The sequence below is a fragment of the Leucopleurus acutus genome (assembly GCF_964270905.1).
Source record: "Leucopleurus acutus genome assembly, chromosome: 9".
In the NCBI taxonomy this organism is placed as follows: domain Eukaryota; kingdom Metazoa; phylum Chordata; class Mammalia; order Artiodactyla; family Delphinidae; genus Leucopleurus; species Leucopleurus acutus.
Genome location: NC_139144.1, coordinates 95,507,155 through 95,519,490, shown reverse-complemented (window position 1 = coordinate 95,519,490; position 12,336 = coordinate 95,507,155). Strand labels below are relative to the sequence as shown.

At 49.2% G+C, this 12,336-nt stretch overlaps 1 protein-coding gene across 5 annotated transcripts in view; it reads left to right on the top strand.

Moving 5' to 3' along the window:
- DENND2A (DENN domain containing 2A) overlaps nt 1-10,457 on the top strand; it is a 103,240-nt gene extending 92,783 nt beyond the window's left edge. For all 5 annotated transcript variants that reach the window (XM_082846980.1, XM_082846979.1, XM_082846978.1 and 2 more), the window contains 6 exons: nt 1,421-1,598; nt 3,221-3,262; nt 6,754-6,871; nt 7,265-7,510; nt 9,137-9,223; nt 10,119-10,457. In XM_082846980.1, coding sequence (XP_082703106.1) covers nt 1,421-1,598; nt 3,221-3,262; nt 6,754-6,871; nt 7,265-7,510; nt 9,137-9,223; nt 10,119-10,150 — 703 coding nt within the window. In that variant the 3' untranslated portion in view covers nt 10,151-10,457. The remainder of the gene's footprint in view (nt 1-1,420; nt 1,599-3,220; nt 3,263-6,753; nt 6,872-7,264; nt 7,511-9,136; nt 9,224-10,118) is intronic.
- The last annotated feature ends 1,879 nt before the right edge of the window (nt 10,458-12,336 follow it).

Genomic DNA, 12,336 nt, shown 5'->3' with positions numbered 1-12,336 from the left:
GCGTGGGCTTCGCTCTAGTTGTGGCGCTTGGGCTCTCTAGTTTGTGGCACACGGGCTCTCTAGTTGAGGCGTGGGAGCTCAGTAGTTGTGGCGTGTGGTCTTAGTTGCCCCACGGCATGTGGATGTTAGTTCCCCGACCAGGGACCAAACCCACATCCCCTGCATTGTAAGGCGGATTCTTTACCACTGGACCACCAGGGAAGTCCCTAGCCAATATCTTTTAATCCACCTCTTTTTTCCTTAAGTAAACCAGAGCTAAGTGACTTTTTTAAACGGCCTCAGGAAAGTTTTATGACAATGAGATTATAGGTGCCTGACATCATGGGAACCTAGTAAAGGAGCATTCATCTATCCAGAACTCAGCTTCCCTGCAACTTTACGTATACAGAGCACAGCTGAGAACCAGGGCAAATGTTCAAAAGATGTCCTAACAAATGAAATGCTGGTTACAGGGCCCTGAAGATGACTTGGTATACTCACAGACGAATCCACTGGGCCCTCACTTTTGTTTTATTCTTACCTTAGACATTTCTAACAAGCTTCTGAAGTTTCCAATCCCATAGCATTTTAGAAACAGCATATTAGAATGAGAGGAGAGGGGAGCTGCTGCGAGCAGGCTCAGTAGCGATAAGAAACGACTGCAAGAAAGAAGAGAAAGTCTGCTCTCACTCATCTCGGAAGGCCGCCAGTCATCACTGCGCTGCGGCTCTACTCCACAAAACTGATATCAAAGTGATAATCCCAAATAATCCACCCTTCATTCAACAAACTGAGTTTGAATCCAGGCACTGAGCAAAGCGCTGTGGATCACGCAGCGTTTGCCAATAAAAGGCTACATTATGGGACTTCCCTGGTGGTCCAGTGGGTAACACTCCACGCTCCCAATGCAGGGGGCTTGGGATCGATCCCTGGTCAGGGAACTAGATCCCACATGCATGCTGCAACTAAAGATCCCATGTGCCACAACTAAGACCCAGCACTGCCTAAATAAATAAATATATATATTTTTAAAAGGCTACATTATGATAATTCTGCTTTGAGAGAGACTGTTTCTCTGAATGTTGTTATTTTTCTGTGTTTTGGATTCTGGGCAAGAAGCAACGGTATGTGAGTCTCGCTTTTACACAAACCGAGCCATTTGGAGCGGACGGCTGCACGTGAATACTGAAGGACTTCCCCTGTTTTCCCTTGATCACACCTAGGCTTTCATGCTTGGCGGAGAGACTGTGTGTTTGCATACAAAGCATCTTCAATAAGAGAAGGAGTACCCATGAGAAAAGAGGCTTTTGTTGTTTGGGGGTGTTTTGGGAGGGAGAGGGAATGAATGGGAGCTGGAGTGTGAACAGCTCTCTCTGGCTTCCCCGTGGAGGCTGCCCATCTCCCCTAAATCGGCCCTTTCTCCCCTCTCTCCCCACTGCAGCACCCTGTCCACGTGCTGCCACGCGATGGTGGCGGTCATCTACCCCTTCACCTGGCAGCACACCTACATCCCCGTGCTGCCACCTGCCATGATCGACATCGTGTGCTCGCCAACCCCCTTCCTCATTGGGCTGCTCACCAGCTCGCTGCCGCTGCTCAGGGAGCTGCCGCTGGAAGAGGTGAGCTCAGGGAGGTCCCCCGTGCCCTGCCTGTGGGCCGGGGCAGAGGGGAGGTGCTGGCTGTGGCTCTGCCAGCAGGCAGAGTCGGGGAGCAGGGGGACCCCACAGCTTTGTCTGGGAGTTCGCCGCCCCAAGTTGGCTTCAGTAGACCCTCAGTGACTGCAGACTCGGTTTCCCCTCTAAATGAACCTACTGCTATGTATACCCATTGAGAAGGGCAGCAATCAACAAGTTACCCAGATTTTAATACACCTAATCCGTAAATAGCCATCCACCCTATCCTTCCCTTCTCCACCCCGCAGCACCGGGGGAAGACAGCACACAAAGAGCGAACAATAACTGGAAACTATCTTTGGGCTAATAACGAAGTCTTGACAAAGACTGTGCTCCTACAAGGAGGTCCTTTTCCATATCAGTTAAAAAGACCACAACCAAAATGTTTTCAATGATCGAGTTCTGGATTTTCAAGTTAGCATCCAAGTGAGGAAAGCCCTTGGCATTCCTGTGGATATTTAATCCCAGCCCCTTCCTCTAAATAGTCTGTCCCCGTGTACTGAGAACTCCAGCAGTCAGAGCAGAACCGTGGGGACTGATGACGCTGCGCAGTCCTGAACCCCCAGGGAACCCCTGGGCCTGAAATCCTCCCCGTGTCCCCAGATGCAGCTCCTCTAATTGCCCAGAGAGTCCTAAAGTCCCGTTCAATATTAACCATCAGACTCAGGTCTTTGAGTGTGGGTTTGTGAACTGCAAAGAGTTTGCCTGGGTACCCTCAATCCCGCAAATGGCTCAGTTCTACCCCAGGAGAAGGTGTGAGAAGGAAGGAGAGCTCTCCCTTAACTCCTGGGCCATGTGTCAGAGCCCATGATTCCCGCTGCTGGTGCAATCATGGTGGCCATCCAGGCCCCCTGCTCATCCTCCATCAGAGCCAGTGGCCCACGCTGAGGCCTAGGGCTCGGCCACTTGCGTGATCCTATGAGTGAGCACCTCCTTAAGTTTCATGCCCTAGGCCCTTCACTTGCTTCACCCTAGTTGTGGCTCTGGGTCTCAGCCTCACTCTGAGGAGGGAGGAGGGAGGTGCTTTAGCCTGAAAGCCTTGACTCATGGAAGCCCAGCACCTGTAGCTTGACTTACTCTCCCGTTGGGTCCAGTCCTCTGGGTCTCTCCCCTCCTATCCTATTAAAACAAATGACAGGGCTAAGTGTGTCACTGGGAGGTATGAGGAGGGAGGCCTGGGGGGTGGGGGGGTGGCAGAACCGAGTGGAATGGGAACGATGGGGGGCTGTGGCCTCTAGCGCCTCCTCAGTGACCCGCACGCTAAAAAACAGTCTGAGCGGCTTTGCCTCAGCCAGTCCGAGAACAGGGCAGGGAGTCCAGCTTGTGGCCCACACATGTCCCAGCCTGCAGTTACAGTGTTGAAAGTGTGTGTTTCTGGAAAGCCCTTTGCCCCACCTCCCCTCTTCATCGTTTGTGGCTACAGTGGCAATGTCAGGAAACCACAAATGGCCCCCTCCACCCCCAGCCCTGCTGCCACTCTGGGTACCAAGAAGGAAAAAGGCTAAGAGTCCATCTCTGTATCCCGGAAGCCCTGGTAACAATAATAGTCCCTTTTCCTTATCTCATAGGTCCTTGTGGTCGATCTTGTCAACAATCGGTTCCTCAGACAGGTGAGTAAGAAGTGCAGCTTCAACCCACTGCTTGCTCTGTTTTCAGCTCTTTGTTGTTTGGAGCTCAGCTTTCCAGCTACGGAAAGGCTCCCTTGTGTGCCTGAAATTGCACAACAGGTCAAGGGGCTTGGGCAGTCCCTGGCCAGGGCTTGACTGAGGATAGGACAGAAGACAGGGCCAAAGAGGAGGGCTTTGGACAAAGGATTGATTCCCACGTGTTCTGTCACAAAACGGTTTACTGACAATTAGAATCTTTGTATAGGTTATAACTATGGACACTTGTCTTTTTTCAACATGCTTTTCAATAATATTTGATAACAAATTTCATGATATAATATGAAGTGGAAAAATCAGGATGCAAAATTGTATACACTATTTTGCTGACCTTGTTTTTTTAAAAAAGAATAGAAACAAGAAAGAAAAAAATACATATATATATATATATATATATATAACTCTAAAAAAGATTGAAAGGAAAACTCACCAAAACATTAATTCTGGTTGTCTTGGGATGGGAGACTGAAAAGGAGACAGATTATGAGTGATTTTTTAATGGTTTTGATACTTTCATATGTTTTCTATAATGATTATAAACTACTTTCATTATCAGAGAAAGTAATACACAGTTAGTTTCTTGTTATCACTTGCCAGAAAGGCCTGACTCCTATCAGATCTTGCTAAGAATCATTACATAAAGGCTTTCTGGGCATTCTGAAGGACTGCTTTTACACTTGGAATGGCCACTGAAAAGTTATATATGTTAATGCCTTTTTTTTATCATTAGTTCCATCTACTTTCACTTCCCAAAGCCCCTCTGGGTAGGCCCATCCCAAGGCCTTCCTGCTTTGAGACCCAGATCATAAAGCCAGCTTTAAAAAATACTGGTTAAAAAAAAAAAATACTGGTCATCTGCCCTGACCCGAGTCCCCGGATTAGAACTAGCCACCCCATGGGGTGGGAGGTAGGGGACAGTGGGAAACATTGATCGAGGAGCCACTAGGTGCCAGGCACTTTCACAAATTAATTGTGTTGCATTTAATCTCCCCCCCAGCTTTATTGAGACATTATTGACACATATCATACGTAAGTTTAAAATGTACAGCATGATGATTTGATGTACATACGCACTGAGAAATTATAACCACAATATGGTTAGTTAACCCCCCATTGCCTCACATAATTACCTTTTTTGTGTAGTGATAACATTTAAGATCTACTCTCTTAACAACGTTCAAGTATATGTTAACTATGGTCACCAAACTGTACATTAGATTCCCCAGAATTTATTCATTTTATAGCGGGAAGTTTGTACCCTTTGACCAACATTTCCCCATTTCCCTCACCCCTCAGCCCCTAGTAGCCACCATTCTACTCTCTATTTTTATGAGTTCAGTTCATATATATATATATATATATATATAAAACTTTTTTTTTTTTTGGCTGCACTATGGGGCTTGCAGGATCTTAGTTCCCTGACCAGGGATTGAACCCAGGACCCTGGCAGTGAGAGCACTGATTCCTGACCACTGGACGACCAGTGAGTTCCCATAGTTCAGTTTTTTTAGATTCCACATATAAGTGAGAACATACAGTATTACCTTTTGCTGTCTTATCTACTTCACTTAGTATTAGTCTATCCATGTTATCACAAAAGTCAGTATTTCTTTCTTTTTTTTTTTTTTTTTTTTTGCGGTACGCGGGCCTCTCACTGTTGTGGCCTCTCCTGTTGCGGAGCACAGGCTCCAGATGCGCAGGCTCAGCGGCTATGGCTCACGGGCCCAGCCGCTCCGCGGCCTGTGGGATCTTCCTGGACCGGGACATGAACCCGTGTCCCCTGCATCGGCAGGCAGACTCTCAACCATTGCGCCACCAGGGAAGCCCAGTATTTCTTTCTTTTTTATGGCTGAATAATATTCCATTGTGTGTATGTGTATATATGCACATACACATGTATATACACGTACATACACATCTATAAAAACGTCTATTCATGTCCTTTGCCCATCTTTTTTTTCTATTGAGTTGTATGAGTGCCTTATATATTTTGGATAGTAACCCCTTATTAGATATATGCTTTACAAATATATTCTCCCATTCTGTAAGTTGCCTTTTCATTTTGCTGATTGTTTTATTGTGCAGAAGCTTTTTAGTGTGATGTACTCTCACTTGTTTACTTTTGCTTTTGTTACTTGTGCTTTTGGTATCAGATCCCAAAAAATTGTTGCTAAGATCAATATCAAGGAGCTTTTCACCTATATTTTCTTCTAGTAGTTTTACAGTTTCTGTTCTTACATTTAACTCTTTAATCCAGTTTTTTTTAATCCACATAATTTTTGTGAGTCATATAAGATGGGGTCCAATTTCATTCCTTCGTATGTGGATGTCCAGTTTTCCCAACACCATTTATTTAAGAAACCAGCCTTTCAGACTTCCCTGGTGGCACAGTGGTTAAGAATCCACCTGCCAGTGCAGGGGACATGGGTTCAATCCCTGGTCCAGGAAGATCCCACATGCCGCGGAGCAACTAAGCCCATGTACCACAACTACTGAGCCTGTGCTCTAGAGCCCATGAGCCACAGCTACTGAGCCCCCATGTCACAATTACTGAAGCCCATGCACCTAGAGCCCATGCTCTGCAACAAGAGAAGCCACCGCAATGAGAAGCCTGCACACCGCAAGGAAGAGTAGCCCCCACTCGCTGCAACTAGAGAAAGCCCGCACACAGCAATGAAGACCCAGTGCAGCCAAAGATAAATAAATAAATAAATTTATTTAAAAAAAAAAAAGAAAGAAACCATCCTTTCCCCATTAAATATTCAGCTCCCTTGTCAAATATTAGCTGACCATATATGTACGGGTTTATTTCTGGGCTCTCAATTTTGTTCTGTTCGTCTATATGTCTGTTTTTTTGCCAGTACCATACTATCTTGATTACGGTAGCTTTGTGATAAAGTTTGAAATCAGGAATTATGATGCCTCCAGCTTTGTTCTTCTTCCCCAAGATTGTTTTGGCTATTCAAGGTCTTTTGTGGTTCCATACAAATTTTACGATTGTTTTTTCTATTTCTGTGAAAAATGTCATTGGAATTTTCATAAGGATTGCATTGAATCTATAGATGGCTTTAAGTAGTATGAACATTTTAACAGTGTTTATTCGTTCAATCCATGGGCACAGAATATCTTTCCATTAATTTATATCTTCTTCAGTTTCTTTCATCACCGTCTTATATGGTGCCTTTAATCTTCATGGTGAGGTAGATACTGATTGGTAGCCCATTTTACAGGTGGGGAAACTGAGGCTCACATAGCTTGTAAAAAGTGGAATCAAGATTCAAACCTCAGACCTCTAGTTCTAAGTTGTGTTCTTTCCACTAAACCAGGAACCCTGCCAGGCCTGCCCTGCAGTGTCCAATGTGTCCTGCTGGCCAGGATGCAGCCACCATCCCCAGAAGCACTGGGGCGATGGCCCACCTGTTTTTTCTGCTTTACAGATGGATGACGAGGATTCCATTCTGCCCCGGAAGCTTCAGGTAGCCCTGGAACACATTCTGGAACAGAGGAATGACCTGGCTAGTGACCAGGATGACAGGTCCCCAGACTGCAAGCATGGTAAATGCTCATCCACCTCCCAGACCGCACCCCCTCTTCCATCATTGGAGTCAGGGAGCAAATGGACTATGGGCATCTGTCCCACTTGGCACTGGGTTAAGCAGGAAAATAGGCAAGAGAGGTATACAGGGAGAGAGGCTGGGCGCTCACCCCCTTTATCAGGACCTCATTCTAACAATGAGCGTGGGGAAGACTTTTCCCACCCCATTTTGGCCCTAAAATATCTGTTTAAAGGTTAAAGAAATGAATGCTCACTGTGGGTAATCTTTTTGTGGATCATTGCAGTTTGCCATCCAGGGAGCTAGTATCCTTGTCTTAGTGCCTGGCTTGTCCCAAAGGCTCTGCCTCAGCCCTCCGCCCTCACCGGTCCTGGTCCTTCCCCATTTTGCTCAGGCCCCGAGTCCAACCCCTTGAACGAAGTGGTATCCGAAGCCTTTGTCCGCTTCTTCGTGGAGATCGTGGGCCACTACTCGTTGTTCCTGACGGCGGGCGAGCGAGAGGAGAGGACCCTGCAGCGAGAGGCCTTCCGCAAAGCCGTCTCCTCCAAGAGCCTCCGCCGGTTCCTGGAGGTCTTCATGGAGACCCAGACGTTCCGGGCCTTCATCCAGGAGCGGGAGCGGCGCCGGCAGGATGCCAAAGGTCAGGAGGCATGTTCCCTGTGGGGGGCTGAGGCAGCCAGAGATGCCCAGACCCCGGGTGGGTGTTGAGCAGGGCGGAAGGTCGGGGGCCAGGGCACGGATGGGAACAGCATGCAGCCTTCTCTGGAGGACGTTCATTCTCGCCACCTCTGAGCTGGGGAAACTGCCCCTATGTCCTGCCGTCTCCTCAGGCGTCGCTTCCCCTCTGCTTCCCATTCCCAGAACCACACTGCAGGTTCTGGTGGCAAGTTCCCTCCTGTTCTATTCTCCCCAGCTCAACGAAAGTCTCAAGGACACCCTTCCCTTCCCCTCTCTGTGGCGCCTCTTCTCCTTTTCCTCAGGCCTCCTCTGGTTCCCTCTGCCCTGCTTCCTCAGCCTCTCCTCCGGGACCTGGGGATGGGATAGAGGAGGAGAGGACGGCCCCACGCCCTCCGCTGTACGTGGTGCCACTGAGCCCAGCGGGCTGGCCATGGGGGAGGCAGGACGGCAGAGACTGCCCCAACCTGTGGAGTTTGTGGGTCATCGCTCCGCGAGACCACCCAACCCCGCCCCAGCCCTCGCTCCGTGAGGTTCCCCTGTCTCTCCTAGTCTCCCTGTCCCTGTTGCTGGACTCCGTCACGCTTCTAGTGATGGAGGAGCAGGGAGTGTGCACCAGGAGGATGAAACCGTTCCCATCTCTTTCTTATATCATTTTAAGTCCTTGTGGGAATCTAAACACTAGAAATGTCAGTAAAGGCTATCCCAGATGGGAGCTAGACCCCAGAAGGGGAAAGATGCTCAACACTGAGGAGGTGCCTCACAGTGACCAGGGTGGGGGCCAGGGAAGCAGCTGGCCCAGGCCTTGGTGTCCTCTGGGGCTGCGATTGCAGAGACTGATCTGAGGAACCAAAGCTCTGCATTCCCAGAGCTCTTTGCAAGGCAGAAAGGGAGTCTGTCACACTTGAGGCGTTCTGATGAGTGCTATCTGAAGAGACAAAAGAAAATGGATTAGCAAGTATGAGTCCCACAACTCCTGGTGAAAGGATTCCTTTTAATAGAAGACCTGCTGGGTACACAGATCACTATTTGATAGAGAGAGCGAGACATAAGGCTTAAAAGTAGCACAGAAGGAGCCCCGTCTGTGGAAGATCAGTAAGAGATGAAGACAGCGTGCCTGAGGCTCCAGTCCCGGGTGAGAACTGAAGGGCCCTCAGAGGTGGCCTGCCCGCCCTCCTGAGTCTGCAGATGGCAGCCGGGTTCCCAGGAGGCCAAAGCACTTGGCCAGGGGCCCTCTTGTGGGAGAATGCGAGGAAAAGGGAGCCCTCAGGAGCTCCCGAGCCAAGGCCGTCTGGTTTATCTTTGAAACCGCGGGCCTGGCACGGTGTACATGCTTGCAAGGCGTTTGTCCAGTAAAGATAGGATTACACATACGAGCTAGCTTTACAGCTTTCCAAAGACACTTATTGCACAGGTTGGACAATTATAAGGGCAGTACAAGCCCTTATAAATCTCATGATTCAGAGCATGTTTATAGGAGCAACTTCATCTCAGAAGCAAGGTTTCTCTTACCTATGGCAGTAAGGAAATGGATATGTCTAGAAGCACGAAGAGAAGGAACTAAAATGGCTGGGATTTCTCTTGTCAACAGGTCTTTTTGAGGTCCGAGCCCAAGAGTACCTGGAAACACTCCCCAGTGGAGAACACAGTGGTGTCAACAAGTTCCTGAAGGGACTAGGTGAGGCCTAGGGGTCTCGGTTCCCATCAGCAGCCTCCGGACCATGGGGTCTTGGCCAGTTCCCTCCCCTAGAGCCGGGGCCTAATAATGCAGAGCTCTGAGGCCTGCACCGAGTGGGCCAAGTCAGCATTTTACCCACCTGTTCTTATCTGTCCCCAGATCGTAAGCAAAGGACACAAATGGCCCCCTCCCTGCTTTCCTGGGCCCCTGGCTGCCTTGCTGTTCTTTCGCTATTATCTCCCACACTCTTAAACCTTCTGGGGTATTGGGCTTAGAAGCATGATGAATGGAACCAGAGAAAGGTGTCTGGCAGTAAAGACCTGGACCAGCCTCCAGATGATGCCCCCAAAAGGTGGAAATGTTAGAATTTTAATAAGGACTGCAGTTTAATCAGGAAAAAGGCCCTTACTAGGAAAGGGAGCAGGAGAAGAAAGCGAAAAAGGTGAAAGAGGAAGCAGGCCCCAGTAAGGAAGAACTGCGGTGAGGAGGACCCCACGGAGGACTTGCAGGGGGCGTGCCGGTGCCTCAGCCAGGATGGCCAGCTGCCTGGGAAGGGACCGCCTACCTCCCGCGCTGCTGGGAGTTTTCTCCTCACTTGGCTCTCAGGGATGTGTTACAGTCAGTGCTTCCTGTATCACCGTTTCAGAAGCAACATCTACAGCTCTGACATGCTTCCTTTCAAAACTCCCAAGTCTGAGGAAGATCCCTTTTCACGGGGAGGCACGAGGAGGGCAGCCAGGCAGGGTGAAGTCCCCCAACTTCTCCTGAGCTCTGGGGTGAAGCTCTTGGGGGGGGGGAGGCCACATTTGTCTGCACTGCCTCTGGGGTGAAAAGGGCAGGATTTAACTCAGCCCCTTTGTCTGCCTGGTGAAATGTTCTCACTTTCTTTTTTTAGGCAATAAAATGAAGTTTCTCCACAAGAAATAGCCCTCAATCCAGCCTCCAGGGAGAACTTTTCCTAGGGCAGCCGCGTGTCTTAAAAACAGTCCTGGTGGTCTTTCTGAAATGTTGGGTCCTTGGTTGTCCCAGGGGCTGGGATAAAGGCCGGGATGGTTTCCGGCCACCACTGGGCTCTCCCCAGGACCCGGGACCCTCCGAGCCACCGGAAGGTGCCGCTTCTTTAGAACAGCACTGGAAATGGGACCTGAGACCAGGCACATTCAAACGGATTGTTTTGGTTGTTGGTTTTGGGTTTTTAAAAATTTTTTTATGTTAGATATTAAAAAAAAAAAAAAGACAAGTGTTCGGGTTTTCCTTTTATTATGCCAAGGCTAAGACAACTGTCCTGCCCTGTGTCACCTCTCCCTGGTTCATCCTGCTTGGCAGTTGTGCTCTGGAGCCAAGAGGAGGAGATGGGAAGGGGCGGCCCCCAGGTGCTCCTCTGGGCAGAACTGGGGACAAGTGCGGGGTGAAGGGGGAGCACTGTGGCGACGCCTACAGACACTACAGACACCACACCACAGGTGTCGGGACGGGAGTCCTCTTGGGGAAAGGACTGGCAGGTAGTGGAGTGGAGTCAAATCTGTGCTGAAAAGGAAGAAAGAACAACAGTAAAAGGATTTGGGTTCCTGGGATGAGCTGCGCTCTCAGGCTGGCTGGTGATGCCACCTGGTGGCCAAGGCCACTTGCTGTCATGCCACTGATTCCTCTGGTTCCAAATGGACCTGACTTTTCTGGACGGCCTCTTTCCTCTTAGAAGCCATAGAGCCGTCCCCTGCCCAAGCAGCCCATGACTTTTAGAGGTACACACAAAAAGAGGAAATCTCCTCGTAAGATCTGTTAATAAAATATTCTTAGGGTCCTAAAGTTTATGATGCTGCCTAGAGCCCATCTTAAAACATGTGAGCCACTGCTTTGAGCCCATTCCTATTTATACTCTATGAAATTTCCCCATCTCAGTGTAGGGACCCAGAGCAGCGTACATGAACTAGTACATGTTCAGGATGAATGCAGGGACTTCTGTTGTTGATGTTATCAAGGCGCATCAAAACTTTGGGGACAACTTCCTCAGACTTGTGCGGCCAGAGGGGAGGAAGCGGGGGTGCAGGAGAAGGCTGCATTCCGGGGGGGCGCTGTCCTGCAAGGCCTGAGGCAGGGCGGCAGGAAGAGAACAGTCGGCAGCACAGGCACGTTCTCAAAGCAGGCCTCCGGGCCACCCCCCGGCCAACCCACTGCCTGCACATCCCACTGGTGGATTCCCTCTGGGTGGCACCAGGAACCCTGCAAGAACACACGAAAGGGATGTGCTCTGACCTTGGCAATGGCCCAGGGGCCTGTGCTGCCTGGCAGAGGTTTTGTTTGTTTGTTTGTTTTTAATTTTTTGGCTGCATTGGGTCTTCGTTGCTGCACGCGGGCTTTCTCTAGCTGCGGTGAGTGGGAGCTACTCTTTGTTGCAGTGCGCAGACTTCTCATTGCGGTGGCTTCTCTGGTTGTGGAGCACGGGCTCTAGGCACGCGGGCTTCAGTAGTTGTGGCACACGGGCTCAGTAGTTGTGGCTCACGGGCTCTAGAGCGCAGGATCAGTAGCTATGGTGCACAGGCTTAGTTGCTCCATGGCATGTGGGATCTTCCCGGACCAGGGATCAAACCATGTCCCCTGCATTGGCAGGTGGATTCTTAACCAGTGCACCACCAGGGAAGTCCCCTGGCAGAGGTTCTTGACCTTCAGGGAGTTGGGAGCAAGGGGGTCTTCTGAGGAAAAATAAGAACAAGAGGAAAATAAGGAGAGGTTGACTTCTCATTCTACATTTGGGGTTCTTAACTAAAGTCATGGACCCCCCAAATTGTATCCGAGATTTGGTGTGTCCATTCGTTTTTGAGGAGAGAGGATCCATAGTTTACATCAGATTCTCAAAGGGGTCCAAGGCCCCCCAAAAGGGTAAGAATGAGACTATGCATAACAATTAACCTGGGTAGATATGTGTGGTTGGGGGTTGGGCGAAGACTGAAAGAGACTCTCTGAGTGTTTGGACTCAGGAATTTGTAACTAACAAGCTCCTCAGATTAGTTAACTCTATTAATACCAATATTCTGCCCAAAGATGATCACTTTTAATATTTTATAATCTACTTTCTTTTCTAACTTATTTCATATTATATTGTTTACACCTCCAAG